The 23,621-nt window shown below is 51.5% G+C and overlaps 2 protein-coding genes across 6 annotated transcripts; both read right to left on the reverse strand.

Annotated features, from left to right (window-relative positions):
• Positions 1-17: 17 nt before the first annotated feature.
• On the reverse strand, positions 18-3,612 carry LIN7B (lin-7 homolog B, crumbs cell polarity complex component). 2 transcript variants are annotated; one of them, XM_081119086.1, is made up of 6 exons: positions 3,337-3,612; positions 2,822-2,940; positions 2,513-2,584; positions 1,693-1,902; positions 472-635; positions 18-129 (listed from the first exon to the last, which is right to left on the reverse strand). In XM_081119086.1, exons 1-6 carry the CDS (start codon positions 3,371-3,373, stop codon positions 108-110), a joined length of 624 nt encoding a protein of 207 aa, XP_080975212.1. In that variant the 5' UTR covers positions 3,374-3,612; the 3' UTR covers positions 18-107. The 2 variants fall into 2 exon arrangements, with proteins under 2 accessions (XP_080975212.1, XP_080975213.1); XM_081119087.1 differs by having other exon boundaries at positions 1,705-1,902; positions 3,337-3,407.
• Positions 3,613-6,552: 2,940 nt separating this feature from the next.
• On the reverse strand, positions 6,553-22,391 carry SNRNP70 (small nuclear ribonucleoprotein U1 subunit 70). Of its 4 annotated transcripts, none has more exons than XM_081118092.1 (10): positions 21,923-22,391; positions 20,992-21,148; positions 19,152-19,214; positions 18,986-19,040; positions 14,614-14,678; positions 14,394-14,456; positions 13,677-13,758; positions 10,364-10,465; positions 7,444-7,531; positions 6,553-7,360 (listed from the first exon to the last, which is right to left on the reverse strand). In XM_081118092.1, the coding sequence occupies exons 2-10, from the start codon at positions 21,136-21,138 to the stop codon at positions 6,709-6,711; spliced, it is 1,317 nt and encodes a 438-aa protein (XP_080974218.1). In that variant the 5' UTR covers positions 21,139-21,148; positions 21,923-22,391; the 3' UTR covers positions 6,553-6,708. The 4 variants fall into 4 exon arrangements, with proteins under 4 accessions (XP_080974218.1, XP_080974221.1, XP_080974219.1 ...); XM_081118095.1 differs by having other exon boundaries at positions 6,553-7,333; positions 21,923-22,363; XM_081118093.1 differs by having other exon boundaries at positions 20,992-21,213; positions 21,923-22,143.
• Between the last annotated feature and the right edge of the window lie 1,230 nt (positions 22,392-23,621).

Below are 23,621 nucleotides of genomic sequence, written 5' to 3' on the forward strand. Positions count from 1 at the left end.
GGACAGACACAAACACTCAATGAGGGTCAAACATCTTTAAATAAGGAGCCGGTGACAATAAATACTGTACAGGGGAGGGGGGAAGGGGAGGGTCCAGATCTGTGGCTTCAGCCTCGGGACTCCAAGGACCTGCAAGGAGGGTGAAGAGAAGGGAGCCAGACTCAGGGTAAGGGACTTGGGAATGGATGGGTAAGAGCCAGGGCAGGGGTTCCAGAACCAGGTCTCAGGGAAGTGGATTGAGGAATTCCAGGGAGAGTAGCTTCCAGATCTTGGAATGGGAGACCACTAAGAATCCCCAAGGGTTTTAGCCAGAATGGTTTGGGGTGAGAGTCTGGGTCAGGGTCAGAATCCCAGAAGAGGAGCCATGGCTAGGGGTGGCAATCAAGGTTCCCGGAATCATTGGCCTGGTTTGGGAGTCTGGGGATAAGGGAGGTTGTGGAGGCCCCAGGGGAATGGTGGCAAAGGGCTCACGAGTAGCTCTGGTGCTGCTGGCGCCGGCGGGCGGAGCGCATCTTCTCAAAGCGGGCCTCCATCTCCTCCAGCACGCGAGGTGTGTAACGCACCACCAGCTTCACCGAGCCCTGGGCTGCCTTCAGCAGCTCCACTGCCTTCTCATGTTGCTCACCCTCAACGCTCTGCAGGAAAGTGTACAGACAGCTCGGCCTGGGGCCCACTGCCCTCACCCAGCCCCCACCCCCAAAACAGGACTAACTGTTAGTGACCTGCTACCAACCGCGAGGTGCCAAAACCTCATGTCCTCATGGGAGAGTCATTAACTCTTCACTTAGTGTCTTTCCCCCAAATTTTCCAGGTTCCCCATGTCAGGGACAAGCCCCATATGCTCTCAGTCACTGATCTAGACCTCCAGGACTATTTTTAGCCCCTCCCTGCCCACAGTCCTGCTACCAGCCCCATCCCTCCTGCCCTGACTCCCTTCCCTCCTCTCTGTCCCTACCACCCTGGCCCCAGATCAGGCTTGGTCGTCTCCATAGTGGACTCTCATTCTAGTCTCCTCCCTGGCCTCCTGGCCTCCAGTCTCTTCCCTCAGTCCATTCCCCACGGAGTCTCAAAGGAGTCTTTCTACATCTCCAAGCTCAGTCTGTCCCTCCGCTCCTCACAGCCCTCCCGTGGCTTCCCAGAGCCCTTGAGACAAAGTCCCAACTTCTTAGGCTGGCACTCAGGCCTGATGAGGCTGGCCCCAACCACTCATCTAGTCATATCTCCATCTACTCTAGTGATTTTACTTACCTGCATGCCCCAGTCCTCCATCAGAACCAAGCCCTTTCTCTTCATCTCACAAGAGTGTCACACCCCCTACCTACAACCACCTCCCAGTAACACATTATCCACCTTATTTGCCTGGAGAACTCCTATTCACCCTTCAAAACCCAACTCAAATGTTCCTTCCTCTGCAAAAACTTCTTTCATCTACCCTGATCTGATGCCACATCATAATGCTTTTTGCATCCTCACTATTATCTCCCTGGATTAGGGATATTTCACTTAGGATCTATCTCTCTCATTGGAGAGGGAGTTCTTGAAGGTAAGAGCTGAAGCCAACTTTTCTCAGGGTCTGCAGCAGCACCCAGCATATGGTTGGATATAGGGGTAGTGTTCAGTCAGCATGTATTGAATAAATGTCAAAAACAAGGACAGACTGTGACCCCAGCCCTACCTCAGCCTCCCACTCACCACACCATTCACCGACAGCAGCTGGTCCCCACGCTTGAGGCCTCCATGGCGGTCAGCCACACCTCCAGGAATGACACGGGAAATGTAGATGGGTGAGTTCTGCTCCTTGCCCCCCATGATGTTGAAGCCCAGGCCCTCATCTGTCTTGGGCAGCTCCACTACCCTGGGATGTGCGTGGCCCTCACTGGCCGTGAAGGCGGCAACTGTGGCCTGGGAAAGAGCAAGCATGGGGACGTAAGGGCCCCTCCATGGTGGGCATGCAGACTGGGGTAGAGGATCTGGGCCTGGGAGAGCTACTGAGGCCAGATAGCTTTTCCCAAGCACGAGGTGGCTGCTACAGGTCCAAAGATTTCTCCATAATGACTTCATGCCCCTTTTGGTTCACTTTGGATGGTTCAGACATGTCAAAGAGAAAGTCTCCATTTGGTGTGAATGTACCTTAAATACCCAACACTTGCCAAACTCACGTTTTAACAGAGGAAAACAAGGCCTGGAAGAAGCCGAGAGCCTCCAGGAAGCAGCAAGCCATAGCATCTAACTATAGTTTAATCAGATTTCAGTGCTTACTGATATTTCGTCATTTTCACTGTATAGATGTTTAAGGTTATCTTCTAGTCAGGCATGCGGTACTAGTTTCAATTTGTAGTTGCTAAAAATGGCTTTCTTTATGTGAAATTTAAATAAAATGAGAGATTAAATTATAAATAAGTAATAGTAAGGGTGGTACAGAGATTTGGCAAAAATTATGAAGGAGAAACCAGGAATGACTGACATTCGGAAGTTCCGTGGATGCCGTGAGTGATGGAGTCGGGGCCCCTACCTTGGCTGTGGCGTGGGCCCGGATCTCAGCGCTGCCGGTGATGTCCAGCGTATCATAGAGCTGCTCATACACCTGGTGAGGACGCAGCAGCATCAGGGACCCGCCAGCTCCCTCCTCCCTTCAACACAGGAGTCCGGACCCGCAGACTCTCCCACCCAAGAACTGTCCCGACCGACACCTGGAGCCAAAGGAAACTACAACTCCCGAAAAATCCCGGAGCTGACGCCCGGCCACCCCGGGCACTGCTGGGAGGCGTAGTCCCTGCCTCAGGGCCACCAGGAAGAGGCCGGCGGCTGCCGGCGCGCTCACCTCCCGGATGGCCGAGCAGAAGCGGCTCTGCAGGACGCGCTGCAGGGCCTGCAGCTTCTGCGGGGGCAGCTCCCCGCTGCGCTGGAGCCGCTCGAGGAGCTCCACCGCCCGGGACACGTCTGCGGGCGGGGGCGGGCGGGTAGACAGTCAGACACCGAGACGCAGAGAAGCACCGAGAGGCGGCCAGAGACCGAGGAAGGACCAGCGCGCTACGACCCCGGGAAGGACAGCCGAGTCCCGATCGGACACCCGCAGAGTCGCCAGTGGCAAGGGCGCCCTTCATCCCCGGGATCCCCATACACGTCCAGACAGGGGTGTGCAGTGGTCGCCCCTCCCCGGCCGCTCGCCCACGGACCCTCCCACACCCACTAACCCCAGACTCACAACGCCCCGCCCCGCCCACCCCCGCCGGGTCCGCCCGCCCACCCACCGCTGGGCCTTGCCCTGGAGGGGCAGGGTCGGGAGTCCGGGACGCAGGCCGCCGAGGGGTGGGCAGGGTCCCCTGGCGCACTTACCCCGCTCCAGCCCCAGCGGCTCCACCAGCGCAGCCATGTCGGCGCCGCCGCTGCTGCGAGCCGCCCGCCGGGTCGCCAGCGAGGAGGGAGGGGCTTCAGGAGGCCACGCCCCAGGCGACGGGCGCCCCCTGCGGAGGCGGGGTACCGCTTGCGCTTCTCCCCCTGCGCGGCGGTCGGCGCACCTGTCTCCCCGTCCTGCCCTCAACCCCAGGGGTCTGTCCTGTTTGCGACCCCTCTTACTGCAGCTTCTGTTCACACCTCCTTACATCTCAGTCTGTCCCTTCTCTATCCTTTTTCCCGTTCACTGCACAAACGTATGTTAAAGGTCTGGGCCCAAGGTGATCGAGCCCAGCCGGGCGTGGCTCAGCGGTCAAGTATCGACCTAGGATCCAGGCCATCGGGGTTCGATTCCCGGTCAGGGCACATGCCTGGGTTGTGGGCTCCATCCCGTCGGGGGTGTGCAGGAGGCAGCCTATCAATGAGGGCTTTCTCATCATTGATGCTTCTCTCTCTCTCTCTCCCTTCCTCTCTCTGAAGTCAATATATATTAAAAAAAAAAAAAAAGTCCTTGGAAGCAAGATCAAGAGGCGGGACATGGGTCACTTTACAGTTAGAGCCCACAAAGCTGGACAGCAGAGTAAAGATTGCAGTTTATGATGGTGAAAATGTGGGCAGGATAGTTTATGCATCGACTTGTGTGTTGGAACATGCATGTTGAGGATTTTGAATTTATAGTAACTCCGAAGAGTAAAATGTGAAATTCAAATATGTATTTGAAGATCACTGTGGCCACCATGTGGCGACTTGATTGGATGGTAGCAAGAGTGGAGCTAGCGGACCAGTCAGGAGGCTGAGTATCTTTTGACAGCTGGGACCAGAGCAGAGGCATGGAAGATAGGTGGGCAGATCTGGAGAAGGGGGTATAAAGGTGCTTGCGGGACCTTTTGCTCAGTCTACGCTGGAGGAGGGATATTGGCCATTTTGAATTTGAGGGTCCTCCTGCAGTACCCAATACCTGCAAGCATTTTTGAGAATTTGGACAAAGGTGGTAAATAAAACCATAGGAGTGGACAGGAATGCTGCAGACAAGGCATCGAATGAAGAGGGCAAAGAATGGCCAGAAAAGGAGGAAAAGTGGATACGAAACTATGAGAAAAGTGTTCCTAAAAAGAAAGACAGCTGTATCAGATGCTCTAGAGGGGCCAAAGGATCGTAGGAAATGTAAGCAAGACTGAAGCGTGGCTGTACCTCACCACTGGTTGGATGGGAGTATGGAGTCCAGAAAAGGGCTTTTGCCAAGCCAGAGGAAGCTGCAAGTGTGTCTGTCCCTGTCCTTCATAGTATTTTTTTCTATTTTAACCTATAAGCATATATGCATAGCCCATGGATACACACAATAGTACTGTGGGAAGGCCTGGGGTGGGGCGGGACTGGGTGGAGGAGGGAAGTGGGAAAATAGGAGACATCTGTAATACTGTCAACAATAAAAAATGAACTTAAATAAAAAATACAGAAGGGCTAATATTGAAAAGCATCAGCCAGTTCTCTCTCCATCGCAAAAGGCAACAATAGGTGTTTAAACTGCTAGTTGCTTCTGTGTCTAAATAACTTCTCTCTCAATTTACCGATTTTAGTAATATATACATACTGGTTTTCTGCCCTTACAGCCTTGCCCCGTCTTTCCATGGTAGTTTCATGGTACCAGTTTTGAGATCATCAATAAAGTGCTTGCATTATGTCCAAGTACTTACTGTTTACTGCAGAGCCCAAGTAGCGTTCTGTGATTACATCCTTTCTCAAACAGCTTGTGGGTTTCCCCTGGGATTTCTACCTACTTTTGTTTCATCATATTCGCAATTTCTTTCTGACTCTCCATCGCAGTATCTTACTGAGTCTTCCTTTTAGCCTGAAACTCCTCAGAAATTTCAGTCCTCTGAACCCAACCTGGGCCAAGTGCTCTCTAGTAAACTGCCATCCTGGGACTTGCTCCACTGCATTGCTGAAGTGGGTTTTGTTTTAAATCCCTCATTTTGAAGTATATTCTGTTAAGTTCCTAAAAAGCCTATGAGCTTGCTTTCTTTCATTCTCCTTTTCTTCCCCTACCACTTCTAGCATTAACAGGAATATGGCAGGACTGTCACAATTCTCCATCTCTTATTTTGTGAACATATAGCTGTTTCAATCTGATAACTCCAATACTGAAATCATGCCTGGGTCTGTTCTATTGTCTATTTTTCCTCTTGGTTTTCAGTAATTCAAGCGTCGGCCCTTGGACTGAAGGGTCTCAGGTTCAACTTGTCAAGGGCACGTATCTCAGTTGCAGGCTCCATCCCCAGCCCCGGTTGGGATGTATGCGGGAGGCAACCAATCGATGTCTCTTTTTCTCACATCAATGTTCCTCCCTCTCCCCCCTTCCACTCTGAAAAACAATGGAAAAAATATCCTCGAATAAGGATTAAAGAATATGATATATCCTAGGCAACGAGTGTCCAGCTCCCACACGTCTTGAGTGCTGAAACAAAGGACCACAGTTGTATTCAAATTCCACCTTGTCTCTTACCCTTCTTATACCTGCAGTTGTAGCCTCTCTAGGGTCCAGCAAGAGTGGCTTCTTTCTTAAGGGGTCATCAGACAAGTGTTCTCACCATCATCTTCTTTTATCCGGTAATGTGTTGAAATCTCAACTGTCAGTGAAACCTCTTGTTTCTTGCTTATTACTCTACTGTCATCAGTAGGAAGTAAGACAAACGGTGAACTTGCCATCATGAATTGTAGGCCGTTTTCCATCCTGGTGTGTGGACTTCCTGCTCCACCCAATCTTATCCTTGTATCCTGCTCTCACGTTTCATTTCTTCACTTTTCCCGCTCTCCACTTCAGACAACAGCTTCTCTTTCACACACTGAAAGCTGTAGCTTCCTCTGAGTAATCAAATGCCTAGAGCCCATGGCCCCCACAAGCTAGGGGTATGAACAGCCCACAAGCTAGGGTAATGTGTGGAAGAGGTTAAAAAAGGGGGGCACACAAATGATCAAGGACCTTTACAGAGTACTTCCTCACCCCAGTTTAAACAGCTCTGGGAATATATTGGGGTATCCCCAGCCTTAGGTCATAAAGCTCAAGTTCTCAGCATGCCCTGGAACACAAACCAAAGTAGGGTTATCAAGTCAGGTGACAACCTTCTGGGGAAGACATTAAGAGCAGTGAAGAAACCAAGGTGCCCATTAACAGGAAATTAATTTTATTTTTAAATTCAAGGAACCAGAACAAAGGAGACTCCTACCCATGGATGGCAAACTTAGGCGGTGACCAAGGTTGGGGAGAGGATGACAGCAACGGGTGGGTAGGAACACGTCCAAACAGGTGAGGCCTCTTCACTCTGGTGCAGCCTCCATCAAATACCCGTTCTCTGGAGCAAGATACCCGTCGCCTCCCTCAGACTCCATGTACATGTCTCGGCCATCATTGCCCAGACCCTCCAGCCCGTTGTCCTGGCCACCCCCACCCCCACCTCGGGCCTCATCCCTGCCCCGTTCACTACCCCGCTCCCCCCGCTTGTGCTCGCGATCCCGGTCTCGGTCTCGGTCCCGGCGTCGATCCCGCTCGCTCCGGTGGCTCCGACGTCGTTCCCGGTCACGATCCCGGCCCTTCTCCTCTGGACCATCAGGGCCATCTGGACCCAGCTCCCCAGGAGGCCCATCGTCAGGAGGTGCATCACCAGCCTCAGAGGGCTCTGCCATGTCGCCACCACCTCCGCCACCACGCAGCTCCTCCTTGCGCTCCCGCTCCCGTCGAGCCCGCTCACGGCTTCGGCTGCTTCGCCGCTTCCGTTCCCGGTCCTTGTCCTTGCTACGCTCTCTGGAACGCCGCCTCTCATCCTTGTCGCGACTCCGGGAGCGCCGCCGCCGGTCCCGAGAGCGGGAGCGTCGCCGTTCTCGTTCCTTGTCTCGCTCGCGGCTTCTCTCCCTACGCTCCCGCTCGCGGTCCCGGTCCCGGTCCCTGTGTGGAAGCGGGGAGGGGCCCGGCCTGGATGAGGTGGGCAGAGGTGTGTGGCAGGGCTCCCCCATGTCACCACCCCCCTTCCCAGGAAACCAGCTGCCCAATCTTACCTCTCATCATAGCGGGAGGTATCATCCCGGCCAGAATGCCGGATATTCACATCAGCCCCACCTCTTCTGGTACCACCGAGGCCACCTCCTGGAGGTGGGGCAGAGGAAGAGAGGGTAAGCCTGAGCATGGGTGAAGGACGGGAAAAGAGAAGCCTCGAAAAGCAATGGGAAGGACACCATCTCTGATGGTGTCTATGGAGCCAATTAGTGTGAGGACATTTGGCTAGCACTCTCTTAAAGTGACAAAATGCTTTACAGAGACTGGACAACTTCCACAAAGTGCTAGCTGGGAAACACCTGTAATTAGGCTCCAAAACACGTGTTTTTTTTTTAGACTACTTTTAATATATTATTTTTAAATTGATTTTAGAGAAAGAAAGAGTTAAAGATAGAAACATCAATGACAGAGAAATATGGATCGGCTGCCTCCTGCACACCCCTAATGGGGATCAAGCCCACAATGCGAGCATGTGCCCTGACCAGGAATTGAACCAGTGACCTCTTGGTGCATGGGTCGACGCTCAACCACTGCGCAACACCAGCCAGGCAAAAACTCATGTTCTTAACTGCTGTGCACTGCACACAGCCTCTTTGTAAACCCTCCCTTCAAGTCACCCCCACCCTCATCCAAACCTGAAACCACAGCAATCTAATTGAAAACATGATCTGCCTCAAAGCCTTTAATGGCTTCTCACTGATGACAGTCTAAACTCGTCAAGCTGCTACCAATGCCTGCCTGCAAAGATGGCCCCTACCCATATTCCAAACCAAGGGCCTCCGGGCTTTTATATTCGAGGGGTTTTTTTCAATCTCCTCAAATTCTCCATCTCCTTCCTGCCCATTTTGGGGCTCATTCACCTCTTCCCCTGGAGTGTCCTCCTCATCTCTAACTCCTACTCACACATCACATGTTAGCCCAAACATCACTTGCTCAGAAAGCCGTCCCTGACCTACCAGATTAAGCCGTTCTCTGCCACATACTCAGAGACTATACACATTTCCTTCTTAGAACTTCAACTGCAGTTTCAAATTTTACACGTACACCTGAGTTGATTAACACCTGCTTCTCCTGGAAATCTGTAAAGTACCACGAGAGCCAGGACGATGTCTGGCTTACTCGCTGTAACTAGCACATGGCACAGCATCCAGGACATAAAGGTGCATGTGCAGTAGCCAACTGACCGACTGAACAACCCCAAGGAATAGCGGGTAGTCTTGTTCTTAAGACGGGGAAACAAACTCGGATAACGCCACTTGCCCATGATGACATGGCAAGGAAGGTGCAGAGCTGGGATGTGACTCTCAGCTAACTCCATGCACTCTCCTGTACCTCACTGCCTGGAAAAAAACTCCAGTGAAGCAACTGGAGCTCCACATGAGAAATGACTTAAAGGGTGAAAAAGGAAAGGGGCTACATGACTATCAGAGACATTCAAATAGAGACAGGCAACTGACCAGGTACCTGTTATGTCACAGAGGGTAGAACAGGTTAGTGTTTTCCATTTTCAGGTCCTGACCCAACAGTGGATCACCTCATCAATTTGATGGGTTGCAACAAGTATATTAAAAAGACACACAATAAAACAACAGAATACAGTATAAAGTCTAGCATGCCCTGCCCATAGAAAAGAACTAGTTTCATAAAATTATTTGGGTTGCATGCATTTTTACACATGTATACTGAGGTCAGGATATACCACATATCGCCATCAGAAAGTCTGAATGCTTACCAAACGAAAAGTTTCTGGGATTCCAGGATTCCACCACAACAGAAAATAGCAGACTCTGCAGAACCCACTCCACCCAGAGAAACCAGAGAGCAAGTAAGAGCCTGTCTATCAAATCCAGAGACTCAGCAGATGAGTATGTGGTCTACCCAGCACAGGCAAGTCAAGAGTGAGGAATAGCGGGGCTAGGAGGCAAGAATAAGAGCAGAAGGTACTGGACCGACTTGGAGTGTCTACCCAGGGAAAGCCATCTCCTCTGAGAGCTGTCACTCATCCTCGCAGGAATCAACACACTTAACAGGCATGTTTGGATGGCAGCGCCTCAGCCCCAGGTCCAGGCCCAAGGCTGAGCCAATCAAATCCACCCACCCCAAAGCACAGAGATTCCTCCATTCAGGACTGGGTGTAAAGCAGGGAGCTGTGGAATACCACACTGGACCAATAGGGGGAGACACTTAAAAGACCAGTATGCATGAACAGCAGACAAGGCAGAAGCAAGCTCTTGACAGCTTTATGGTGTGGCTACCAGGTCCTCCTGAGGGCCACTGGCATCACATGTCTCTGGGCTCCAAAAGACACTCAAGATTCTGTATTGACAATGCCCCTTTATTCTAGGAAGCTCAAATGCGCTTCTGATACTTGCAAATAAATTGACCTTGACTGAGAGAGTAAATGACAATTAGAGACAGTGAGGGGAACTGAATGTAGGAAGCTGTAAGGACAGAAGCTGTCCATGTATGTCTTGCTCTTGACTAGAGAAGCCAGGTACATAGCCGGTGACCTAACAGGTGTGTACTGAATCACTGAATGAATGAGCAAGAGCAGAGAGTAAGTGGATGAGACAATGACATTTACAAGGCCCACCACATGCCACTTGTCAAGCTGGGCATCTGATGATGAGCTCAGTGAACTCTGAGATTATGAAAGTACTCCATTTTCCAGGATGAGGAAACTGAGGCATTTGGTCCCAGACTGGCCTGGAGAGGCCAGTGCTCCTATTCCTACTCGGTAACCCAGAATGAGAAGAGAGAAACCAGCAATGTGACAGTGATGAAAGAGGATGAGCTGGAGGAAGACGGGAGCAGCAGTGGGGAACCAAGAAGACAGAAAGTAGAAGAGGGTGTAGAAGAAGGTGAGAATGAAGCCACCAAGCACACAACCCCCAAAGCCAAGCATGGGCAGAATGTGCTCACCTAGTCGCCGGGGCCTCCAGCCCTTCACGGTTCGGCCCCTCTCCACATCCACAAGGACTCTCCTGCCATCAATCTTCTTGCCGTCTGCGTGCTTGTAAGCGGCTGCAACAGATGCGGGGAGGAGGAAGGGAAGGAGTCCCCAGAGGGTCCTCTAGTCAGGACAGGGCCCAGCTTTGCAGTATCCCCATCCCCATACGTCCCATCAAGGCACTCTCACTCTCACACACACACACACACCAGCCAGCCAGGTAACTGACAGCCAGACCAACCCTCTCCCAAACCAGGGAGGGGCCTGCTCCATCTCAGCACCTGCTTCCTTATCACCCCCCAATCATCATTGGGGGGCCAAGACCACCCTCAACTACCATTCCCTGGGCTCCCAGGCCCTTCCTACTCCCAAATGACAGAGCAGCCCCCTCCCACCAAGGCGGCCAAAGTCGCTGCAAAGAAACCGGAGGTTAACTTAAGGCTGGACTCTGCTGTGGTGGAGGCTTCCTCCACAACCCCAGGCATGCACCCTAACACATCATGCTGGGGGAGGAGGCCCAGCCAGCCACTCCGCACCCCAGTTCACACCGTTTTCTGTTTTTGTTTTTGTGTGGGGGCGTGGTGAGTGTGGAGGGAACAGACATCAGAACAGAAAATGAACCAGAAGGGATGGGAGAAATCTTAAGGAGATGGCAGGGAGCAGAGGCAGGTTATGGTGCTCCCAGGGACCCTGAGGGGGCCTGAAGGGTCCCCATACAGCAGGTGGGGGAGAGGGAAAGTGGAGGGAGGCATGGGAGACGTGCGGTGCTACTGAACATTCCTGCCTTACCTGAGACGACTGACTCTGCAACCCAACCCCAGGCTCCACCCCATCTCTCCCTCCACACCCCAGCGCAACACACACTGGGTGGCCAACCCCAGCCTAAAGGCCTCTCAGGAAGGATGGGGAGTAGAGGGGGAGATGCAGGGAGGCGTGATCCCACTCCTGGGCAGGGCGCAGCAAAGGGCAGGCCCAGCGCCCTGGCCTGTCTTACATAGGGGCTGTAGGGAAGGCCAAAAAAGTCCGTTTCCCACCCCCAGCCCTGGCCTAGGGGGTTGTCCTCAACCAACCACAATACCCTGCCCAGCCCCAGCCCGCTCCCCCCCCAAATAACAACCAGAGGAAGAGAAAAAGGTGCCATTTACCGATGCCGGCCTTGCGGGTGTCCAAACCGAGCGGGATGGGGGGGGCTCGGCAACTCCTGGGGGCCTGGCGAGGAGGCGGGCTTCCCGGGGGGGGGACACGGGACCGCTTACCTGGAGCCCCCAAGCTTACCTGAGCAAGCGGACCGACCCCACCCACCACCATGGGGTCAGCTAAAGCTACAGGGCAAGGAAATGGGGAGTTCTAGGGAACCACGGAGAGGGAGCAGAACCACATCTCCTGCACCACCTGGAGACAGGCAGAGGGAAGTGGTGGACCCCAAAGAAACCTCAGGGAGGTCTTGAAAGGGGGAGACAAGAATTTACATCAAGTCTGGGAGCTGGAAAGCTCTGGGCCTATCTTAAGTTTACAAAGAAGGCTGGGAGGCCTTAGCAAAGCTGTCCGCCCTCACTTTTTCCCCATAAAGTCCATGCTAGTCTAGGCACACACCCCACCCCCCTCTCAGCACATGGAACGACTTTTCCACCTCAACTCCACATTCCCTCCCACCACCTGCTTCAGCCCAAAGGCTGGCACACAAGGGGACAGCCTCGGGGGTCCAGGAGATGGAGTGCTGCCCATGATCTGAGGAGGGGCCACTTGACCCCTGAACCCAGAGGAGGGTAGTCAGGAAAGGAATTTTAAGGACTGGGTACAGTCAAGCAAAGGAACCCTGCTCTGGTTCAGTGTCCCAAACCCCAGAAGAGGCCCAACCCCAGAGTAACAGCAAAGAAAACATGTGACGTGTGTACTTCTAGGCTTCTCTCTCTCTCTCCCCCCCTCTTAGGTCTCTAGACAGTGCAAGGGTCTGAAGTAAAATCTACACAACCTTCAGCTGTTTGCAGCCTGTCGCTTGATCCCTCCCACACCCCAATCCCTAATTCCATGCACTCTAGAGAGCGCCTGGGCACCACAGCCCCTCAAGAGGCCTCAACCATGATAAAGGCAGACAGGAATGGGGCAAAGCACCCCAAATCTAGCAACCAAAATAATTCTCCAGGGCCACCACAGTGACAGCCCTGCGGAAGGCACAGGGGCAGGGAGCAAAAGGTTGAAGGGTTCCACATGGAGCCCTGGCCCTAATGCAGCCCCTCTTCAGTATTCCCACCACCTTGCCACTGACATCATGATGGCAGGTAAGTCGGTGGTTGGATGGAGCCCAAATGGAGAGGCCAGCTGCCTTTCCCATCAGGGTTCATCCTTCCCCTCCTGGTATCAGCAAGATTATCGGAAAACATGGATCAGGGGTCAAGAGGGACAAAGGGCACCCAAACAAGGAAAAGGTTCTGGGTGCGGGGAGTCTGAGGGGGTCACTGGGGATGGGAGAAGGGACGCCTCGCTGCTCCTAAGCTGCCTGGCTAAGCTGGGCTGGTGTGCGGTGCTGAGTGATCTTACCCATGATACAAACCCTTATACCAACCATACACTGAGGTGTTGTAAGGGGAGCGTAAGCATCAGCTGCAAGCCAGCTGCGTGGTGGCTGCAGTGACAATAAGAACAGTCAATTAATATGGCGGCCCCTGGACACGCCGCAGCCATGCCCGCCCCCACCCACCCATCCCTGCCCATGTGGACGCTGCCGCAGCCTCAAAGGGGGCTTTGGAGTTGTGGGGGCAGGCGCTGAACATGCCTACCAGCCCCCTGCCCACTGAGAAACAGGGTGGGGGGCCAGGGGTGGGGAGGTGGAGGGTCGGGTGGCCCAGTCCCAGCTCTGCTGGAGGAAAGAGAAGGCTGGTTCAAAGGCCAGTCCTCAATCCAACCTGGCTGTCCCCAACTCCAGTGGGGGGAATGGGGAGAGGCTCCCCCAAAATCCGACCCCTCCCCCCACCTCCAGCTGGCCCCACCCCCCACCCAGTTCCCTCCTTGCCCCTGAGGTTCAACGTGTGACACTTACCTCCCTGGGTTCACACACACACACACACGCACACACACGTTGTGGGGGATTTTGGTTTGTTTTTTAAAAAACGTGTATATATATATATATGTATATAAAAAAAAAGATAAATAAGAAACAGAGGGAGGAGGAGAAAAGACATTGCTAATGTCAGGTTTGGCAGGATGGGAGGTGGGGACAGACAACGGGAAGGGGCTGGGGCAGCAAAGAGAGGGTCAGAGGGCCAGGCTCAGGGGGGAGGTACTCACAATGCATATCTCGTTCATGTTCGTACTCGATGAAGGCATAGCCTCGGGGCTTCCCTGACCGCTTACTGTAGACCATGTGTATCTGGGGGACGGGGGGCGGGCACAGAGGTTAGTTCTGGCACAGGGAAATCTCATCCCATTAATCACACAGCCTGTGTGTGAGGCCTTGGGTTGGTTGACACCCAAGACAGAAGCCTCAAACCCTGTCTCTGTCCTTCAAGAGCCCAGAGCGACTGATACTCTAACAGTGCTGGGCTTAGCAGTTTATGTGCAAGCTGATCTAAAGCCCTCACTACTGCCCAGAATATTTACGTGACTTTTAAATTAAATGAGGAAATGAGTTAAAATATAAAGCCTTGCTCTGAAACAGGAGGCAGCATACGTTTTCTATAAAGGGCAAACAGCAGATATTCCCAACTCTGAGTGCCATACTGTTTCTGCTGCAACAACCCAACTCTGCCTCATAGCAACAGCAGCTACCAACAAAGGTGAACAAATAGGCCTGACTGGACACCAACTAAATATTATCTACAAATAATAAGTTTGTAGTTTGCCCAACCCTGCTCTAAATCAACAAGCAGTCATCACTTCTTAAACTTTCCTCTGCTACCCAAAGTCAGCTGTGTGGAATGAGGTGCGTGTCCTCGGGACTAGAAGCCAGACTTCTCCCTCCCTCAACATTCCCCAATTCAAATACCCCTGCCCCAGTCCACTCACTCTTTTGATGGGTCCATATACTTCAAACTCTCTCCGGAGCTTGGATTCTGTTGTGTCATAGTTCTACAAGAGATACAGGGTTAAGTAGGAGAAGTGAACTCTCTCAAAGCTGACCCCTCAGAACATTCCCGGGACCCAGCCTTCTGCCCTTTGTCCCACACCCAAGCTCTCAGCAGCCTGAGTTCCAGACTCCTCTGGGGCTCCAGGACTTGAGACTCACCACTCTAGCCACAAAAAGAGTCTTGAAGGCATCACCCTGAGCATTGGGATCATTGTGAGGGTCCCCTGTACAGGAAGAAGATAATTTATAAGTAAAAGGTACCAACAGTCTCACATAGTGAGACAGATACAGACTGATAGGAGGGGGCCCAATACATGAAGAAAACTGTTAGTAACCCAAAGACCTTGGCATGTCCCTCTGAGCCCTGGTTTCCCTGAAGCATAGCAGCCTTTACCCAAGTGGCTGATTTAGGCTGATGCAGGGAGGGGATAAGGCTGAATTCACACTGACAGGATGCTGCCCACCAGACATTCCAGACCTACATATCCTAAGGCCCTGTCCCTCCCAGCTGTAACTAAACTTGACTGGACATCTTTGAAGAGGTGGCCTGTTCACCCTCACTGATAGGGCCACACTGCCACCCACTGGTGTAGCTCAAAACTGCAGCCTGCAAGGAAACCTGATGATAACCCTCTGGCTGGGAGTGGAGCTTAGGAGCAAACCAACCATGCTTTCTACCCAAAAGACCTGTGGCCTAAGGGGAAGAACAGGGCTGCTACTAGAGCTCACAAGAGGCTGATTAGATTCTTTCTTGCAGCCTTACTACCACAAGGCCACTGAGGAATAACTATCTCCACAGACAAGAGCTAGAATCTATTATAAAACCAATGGCACAGGTGGTTCTGATGTATCAAGCCTGGGAAGAAGTCATTTTCACCAGGTATGGTGGCCCCAGTACACACAATGGCCCTTGACTCCTGCCAGGGCCCCACATGTCCCTGCCCATTGCACAGAGGTGGTTCTTCTCCAATACAGCGCTACTATCAGAAGGACTTGCCACATTCTGGGAGAATATGAGAAAAGGGATAATATTAATATTGATCGCGTAATATGGGACACTGTGCTAGACGCTGGTAATTATTTACTATCATTTTGCAAGTGGACATAAAACAAATCCCTGAGGCATGGAAAAGAAGAATGCAAGAGTAGCAGAGACCAAGCCTGATTTCACAGCCCAGGTGTTCTAACCAGCAGGCCCTATGCTGAACCCCAAGGCACCAGCTTCTCAGGAACACAGTTTGGGTGTTGTAAGACCCCAGAGAAAGTCCAAGGTCTGTTTCCTGTGAGAGGGTTTGGCTGCAAACACAAACTAAGTTCCAGATGACTAATGGGAATTTTTTTTAAAAAAAAGTATAGCTTTATTGATTTAAGAGAGAGGAAGGGAAAGGAAGAGATAGAAACATCAATGATGAGAGTCATTGATCCTGCAAGCTCTGCACTGGGGATCGAGCCCACAACCTGGGCATGTGCCCTGACCGGGAACTGAACCGTGATCTCCTGGATCACAGGCTGATGCTCAACAGCTGAGCCACGCCAGCTGAGCTTTAGAGAATTTCTTAAAAAGCAGAACACTGAGCCTAAATTGAAGGGAATAATTTCTGGAAACTGATGGTATCTTTGAAGACAACACTATCTCTGCACCTACCCGCCTCAGTTCCTCACCATCCCTCATCCCTCTGGGTTGTAATTTTCTGTGCCCAGGTCTCTCAATTGGTACTGAGTTGCTCTCACCCATTCATCCAACAGATGTTTGTTAAGCACTTGCATGTGACTGGAACCGTCCTAGGTATCAGGGATTCAACAGTGAAAAAGACAAACAAACTCCCTGCCCTCTTGCAGTTCATAACTAATGGAAGGAAGCTGACAATAAACAAGGGTAATAAGGAAATCATCTAGTTCTATCAGATGATGATGACAGAGAGATGAACAGAAGAGTTTTAACAGGACGGTCAGGAAAGGCCTCACTGAGATGATGACATTTGACCCAAGTGAAGGTGTTACAGCAGCAAAAGGAACTACACCTTGCCAACATCAGGCAGTAGGTGGTGTAACAAGTATGGTAGGAACACTTCCATGGGACCAGTGATCACTGCCTGAGGGAGTAGGTAAAGGCCAACAGCAGACAGCTGAGCTTCCTGGCAGGCAGCAGAAAGGGGGAAGCACCCCAGGTGCTGCATGAGCCTGTAGTTCTAGCCTACCCAAGAGGCCAAGTATGATTAAAAGCAGAAGCTAGCGCAGCTGAGTCAACAGTACCCCCGTTACTGGACAAAGAACACCTCAGTTGAAAGGTGACAAAGAAGTAAAGCTGGCCATCAGTTTACCAGTGTGCATGGCGGAGCCCACCTACTACATTCCCCTTCATAAATCCTTGGTTATAGGGATTATTTAGGTAGCAGGAGCTCAGAAGCCTGAACTATGGAGTTGGGAAACCTCATTAGACTTCTACATGGCAAAGTAGCTCAGAACTCCTGCTCTTGGTAAGCACACTTGGCCTTGACAAGCTTCGGTTTTCTTTTCCACCAGCTACCCGGCCAGGGCTCAAAACTCATTCTTATAGTTAGCTCATCTAAATCAGGGTCCAAACAAGCTCTACACTTACTATTTGGTTAATGTATCTTTTGATGCTTTAATCCATATGGCCCACTCCCAGCCCAGCCCCCTTTTCTTGTCATTTGTTTAAAAAACTGGATCCCAAGTTTATCCTGTATAATTTCCCACATTCTGAATTTGGCTAATTGCATTCTGTGTCCTTTAACATGCCAGGATGCCATTTTTAAAGTGTGGAAAACAGCCTGGCCGGGCGTGGGTCAGCGGTTGAGTGTCGACCTAGGATCCAGGTGATCGGGGTTTGATTACCAGTCAGGGCACATGCCCAGGTTGCGGCTAGATCAATGACTCTCTCATCATTGATGTTTCTATCTCTCTCCCCCCGCCCCCCGTCTCCTTTCCTCTCTCTGAAATCAATAAAGATATATTTTAAAAAAATAAAAAAATAAAGTGTGGAAAACAACTTCCAAGAGAAGTGATTTATCCAAAAGGTCACACGGTTGTGGCAGAGGTGGGATTAAAACTCACATGGGTCAGACTACCAGGCCTGTGCCCTAACAGCACACCTGAAATACTCCCCAAGTTAACTGCTGCCAACAGTTCTGTGTGCTATGTCCTATAGGAGCTAGGAACAAAATGGTGAGCAAACCCAAAGGCTCCCTGTCCTCTTGGAGCCTTTGTACACCGACAGTGTAGAGATGGGTGTTTATCAGCGAATCCCCCTGCAGACCGGAGTGACCAACCTGCAGCACTTGGAGCTTTCAGTGGATAAGGGGACCTGACCTGAGCAAGGAAGTCAGAAAAGGTTTCCTTGAGTGATGGCTGAACTGAGATAAGGGCTGTTACACATAAACCAAGGTATCCTTGAGACTGGGGAAACAGCCAGGGCAAAAGCCCAATGACAGAGACCATCTGGCAAAGATGAGGCATGAAAAGAGGCCAGTGTGGCTAGAGCAGGAGGGGAGGGGGGCATGGTGCACAATGAATCTATAACAAGTGAGCAGCGGACTCTGAACTTTATGCTGAACAAAAGGATGCTGTTAGCAGAGAAAGGTACAGCTGTACGTATAAAAGACCCACAGGAGTTGGCAGGGACAGAGATGGATATAAAACAGTTAGACTGTTATTGTGTGTCCAAGCGAGAGGACACAGAGAAAAAGAGTCTGATTTGTGACATTTAGAGAGTAACAGAGATAGGTCTTGATGACAGCCTGGAGAAAAGGGGCGGGGGGAAGGTGTTAAAAACAAACTGGATAGCAACAACTGGATGGTCTTGCAAAACTGAATGGCCATGTCCCAGGGAAGAAAACATCCAGAGATGACCAGGTTGGTGGGGAGGGGAAATCCTGACTATGGTTTGGACCTTGAGTCTAAGATGCCTGTGAGGCCTCCGAGAGAAGGCAGCTGTAGTGAGAGTCGGGGCTCAGAGAATTCTCAGCTAGACATCCAGGTATTTAGATGTCACACATGTGCATAAGCACCCTGAGGACCCCCCCAGGTAGTAAGGCTGGAGTGAAGTGGTTCACCTGAGCCTCAATAGTAGGAGGCACTCACGCTAACAAAGGGTCATATGAGGTTGTGAAATCTGGTTAATGGCTACTATCTACCTGTCCCATGATCCCAATTCCAGTATCTGGAAGGGATGGAACATCCCCAGCCTAAGGGATAGAGAGCTCAGGTGGAGCCAGGACTACCTCATTGGCCATTCTTTAGCCTGTGAGACCCATCTGGACTGTGCAGCCCCTCCAAGGGCACTCCCCTGCAGTGCACAGCTTCAGGTACCATGGCTCTCCCTTCCTGCCAGCCCTTACTCTACACTCTCTCGCTTAAGTGCCCAAAGCAAACAGTGTCTGACAAACAGTGGGGGCTAAAAAGTGAACTATAACTCCACTTTCCCAAAATAGGGTCCTGGGGTTGACCTGGGGGAAGAGAAATACAAGAGGGTTTGAAGAAGAAGAGATGTGGGAAAAGGAAAGAGACTTACACATTTTTAGCTCTGTCTCCACTTCCTGCTGTCGCCTCTCAATCTTTTCCCGTCTCTGTCAGGAGAAAGGTATACAATTAAACGCCAACAAAAGTGCCCTAATGTCAAGGAATATCGTGGAGAAAGGGGCAAAAAGACACAGGGCCAGGAGGCAAAAGTTGCATACCTTCCTCTCCATGCGTTCCTCACGAGTTTCTGCTCGTGTTGGGGGAGGGGCATCTCGAGGGTCCTGGGAAAAAGAAGAAAGGTGACAGGGTGGGAGAGACTAAGGGAAATAGTAAGGATAACCCATTCAGGAATAATAAACATCTCAACCGTGCATCCCCTCCTCCCACACATACACACAAGCAAAACAATGACAACAGTTGGCAGGCCAGTGGAGGCCGGGGAGTGGCATAGATCAGTGTGAAACATGGACCAATGCTATCAGCAAACTGTTACTGGTTTGTGACAAGAGAAGTACAGAAATCAGGAGTAAGTAGTATTCAGATTCTCTACAGCAATCTGACAGGGAAGTTTTTATACCTATAAAACTTAATAACTTTTATCTTCTATTTTGTAGTCTTTCATTTTTTAAATTTATTGATTTGAGAGAGAGAGAGAAAGAGAGAGAAGGGGGGAGGGAGGAAGACAGACATTGATTTGCTGGTCCACCCATTCAGGCATTCACTGGTTGATTCCTGTATATGTCCTGACCAGGAATTGAACCCACAAGCCTGGCACATCAGGACAATGCGCCAACTGAGCCACCCAGCCAGGGCTGTAGTCTTTAAAAATGATAAAAAAGTAATAATGCTTTTGCGTTTATTGAAAGCATCAATCTCCACTGAATCTATCCTTTGTCATAGATTGGAATTGGGACCAGGCCTCAAGCAAAAGGACAGTGCAATGCTCAGAACAAACAACTGGACACCCTCTGGGACCAGGGCAGGTCTCATCAACCACTCATTAAATAGTAACTGGCACATGACAACATCATCGAAAGATGCCACTGGACTGTAGCCATTAAATTAGTTTAACTAGCTAATAACATTACCCAAGTTCACTGAGGGTGGCAAATCCTACTAAAGAGCCAATCTTCTGTTATCTCTCCACTAACAAGCTCTGCAACTTTCTCCGCCTCTAGCTGCCCTTTCCTCCTCCATGCAGAACTTTCCTCTTCCAACTTCTAGCTGTTTGCCAACATTTCTCAGGTGTGCTCTGATGCACCTTATGAGGTGGATGTTGTTACCCCAATTTTACAAAAGAAAAAGACCCAAAGACCCAGGAGCCTAAGCTGTGTATTCATGTTTATCCTAAAGATGCAGAGCTGAAAGTTAGCACCTATCATATGGTGCTAACCCTTTATGTACATCACCCTATTAATGTCCAAACTGGTAAGTAGACCCCTGGCCAGTATGGATCAGTTGGTTGGAGTGCCATCCTGTGCACTGGAAGGTCACCAGTTTGACTCCTAGTCAGGGCATATGCTCGTGTTGCGGGTTTCATCCGGTCAGGGTGTACATGGGAGGCAGCTGACCAATGTCTCCCTCTCTCCCTCTCCCTTCCTCTCTTCAAAAAAACAAAAAGAAAAAGAAAAAGTAAATACGATAACAAATGTTGATATTTGCTGACTGCCAAGTCCCATAATACACATTGTGCAGTTAATTCCTCATCAATATTCTGAGAAAGATAATTTTATCCCTTTGCTAAAAATGAAGAAATCAACGCACAAGAGGATACACCACTTGCCCACGGTCACAAAGCTGATAAATGGTGTGTGTGTGTGCGCCAAGGACCACTCCAGAGCTGAACACTCAACTGCTAGTTACTGAATTTTTCACAAAAACCCTACAAGGGATACATTATCAACCCCGTTAAGACAGGAAAATTGAAGATCAAAAAGAATAAATCACCTCTCTAAAGCACACAGCTAAAAAATGGCCAGAGACTGTGGACTCCCAAATCCAGGATACCCTCCCCAACCCCAAGAACCCAAACCACTCAAGTCTGCTCAGTGAACTCACCTCAAACTCTCGGATGTAGGGCGCAATGCCACAGTAAGGTTGATTGTGGTGTTTTTCATGTGGCAGTTTCTCCAAGGGTGGCAGGTATGGGATGGGGTCCCGGGGAGCAAAGAGGGCCAAAAGGTTGGGCGGCAGGAACTGAGTCATCTTGCCAACTCTGACAGCAAAAGCGAATCGGCCTTATGTTAGGTTGGGCTGGTGGAGATGAAGCCTCTACAATCCCTTCACTCCCAATAGAGTAAAATAGAGGCAGAATCTCAGTATTAAAATAGGTTCTGTAAGGGCACAGAGTGATACTAAGTCACAGATGAAAATGGTGAATCTGAATGAAAAAGCAACTTCTTGGGAGAGAGCTGTGTGAGGGTGAGGCAAAGCCTGTAAGGGGAAACAAAAACTGAAAAAGGGTTTGTAAGTAGTTAAGTCTCAGAGTCCTGAGCAAGGAGCTATGGGACTGAGAGGTTCCCTGGGGGCTTATGGGAGAAAATCAAGGAAACTGACGAGGGAGATCCAGAGCAGTGGTGGCTGGTGTCCCAAACCTTAGAGAACAAGGCAGGGGTCGCAGTAAGTCTCCGATAAACCGAAGAAGGTCGTCATTAGTTAAACCCTCCAGCCGGGGCCTTGTGGGTAATAGATCTAGGCCCCCAAAGGCGAAAGGAATTATGGGTAAGGGTCCAGGACGCAGAGGAAACGGGGAAGAAAAAAAGGCAACACACACCGCAAGGGCCTGTGGGTAAGGGGCCGCGGGAGGACTGTGGGAAGAGGGCCTAAGTGCCCGGAGAACTCTGGGTAAGGGGTGCAGAAAGGTGTGGTGGCGCGGGAAGGGACCCGGCCGCAGGGAACGGGGCCGGGGCGTGGGGAAGGGACCCGGACCCACCGCAGGGGCTTGTGGGTAGCAGCCCCATACCCGGTAAGGCCACTCAGCCACACTCACCCGCCGCGCGGCGCCCTCCTCGACCTGGCGACGGTCCGGGGGCTCGCGGCGGCTGCGGCGGCCCCTCAGCAGCAGAGACTACTGCTCTAGCTTCGACTCCAGCGGCGTCCGCGTCCGCCTGCCTCCGTCGCCCACCCAGCGCGCGGACCAGGCCGCTGCTCAGGAGCCCGCGCGGCCTCGGCTCGCGACAGGGACAAGATGTGGAACCGGTCTTGAATCCCTCCGCCGCCGCACTACGCACGCGCCGCGCGAGTCAAGAATTACTCGCACACCGGGACTCGGCGCCGCCGCGTACACTGCGCACGCGCGCGAGGTCACTGCCCCGCCTTCGGGCACCTTAAACTGCGGCCGCAGCAGGCTAGAGCTCGCAGTGCGCACGCGCAGCCGCACCAGGCGTTCGCCCCTTCACCCCGCGATTTGGACTTCCAACCGCTTCTGTCCGCGAGATTCTCGATGCTCCGCCCCTTTTCCTACACTTCCCGTATCCTGCGCGCATGCGTGATTTTTTCTAGTACTCTACTGTATCCGTCCGCCTTCCGGCAAAGAGTGCCTATATGAATAGAGTGACAACTTTGATGTCTCACCTATTAAATCAATAACTGTTCACTAAGCGCCTAATATATGCTACGCTCTGGGAATATAGCATCTGACTAAAGCAAAGTCTTTCTTGGAGCTTACATTGTATGGGGGGGCAATAAAGGCAATTAAAGGAATAGATATAATATCTGATAGTGGCCTGCAAGATAAAGAAAAATAGAGCAGAGTAAGGGGATGGGCATTGAAAGCGGGGCTATTTTATTTATTTATTTTTAAATATATCTTTACTGATTTCAGAGAGAGGAAAGGAGAGGGAGAGAGAACCATCAATGATGAGTCATTGATCGGCGGCCTCCTGCACGCCCCCTACTGGGGATCAAACCCGCAACCCGGGCATGTGCCCTGACGGCAAATCGAGCGGTGATCTCCTGGATCCTAGGTCAATGCTCACCCGCTGACACACACGAGGCCCGGCTGGAAATTCTTTATGTAAAAACCGATTTGCCTCCGAAGCTTCTGGAACCGGATGTTTTTTTTTCTGTCGTTTCAGGGCGCTGAGGGAGAAAAGCAACGGCAGAAGCTATGCCCGGAGGCAATATGGGTGGGTGGCGAGCCTCGGGCTAAATCGCAGAGGGCCTGGCCCTCTTCTCTTTGTTCACCTCCCCAGAAACCTAACACCTACCAAAGCCAAGTTCTCTACACCGGGGATGAAATACGTCACTGGTGAAGGGACCCCGAGTCCTGAAGGAGCCGAACACCTGCCCCTGCGCCTCGGAGAAGGAAAAGAGACAAGGGCCGCTGCGGGTGCGGCCGCGGGACGCCAGGCGCCAAGGCGGCGCGAGGTCCTGCTCAGGCCGAGGGCCCGGGAGGGAGCCGGCACCTCTCCACCTCCTGCAGCTCCCGCTCCTCGGGCTCCCAGTGGGATGGGGTCCAGCTCCTGGCCGACGGACGCCGGGCCTGCCGCCACACGCAGCCAGCTGCGGCACCACGGGCACCCCCGCCCAGCAAGAGGCTCAGAGCACCTGCCATGTTGACTGAACTGCCTTCAGCCCCAGGGTGTTTTCTTTTTTTATAAACAGAAAAGATGTTAGGATAGAAAGTCTTATGACACAGTTGTCTGCTGACGGCAAAAAAGTTAAGCATACACCTATCATACCATCCA

The sequence above is a fragment of the Miniopterus schreibersii genome (genome assembly GCF_964146895.1).
Source record: "Miniopterus schreibersii genome assembly, chromosome: 18".
NCBI lineage: Eukaryota > Metazoa > Chordata > Mammalia > Chiroptera > Miniopteridae > Miniopterus > Miniopterus schreibersii.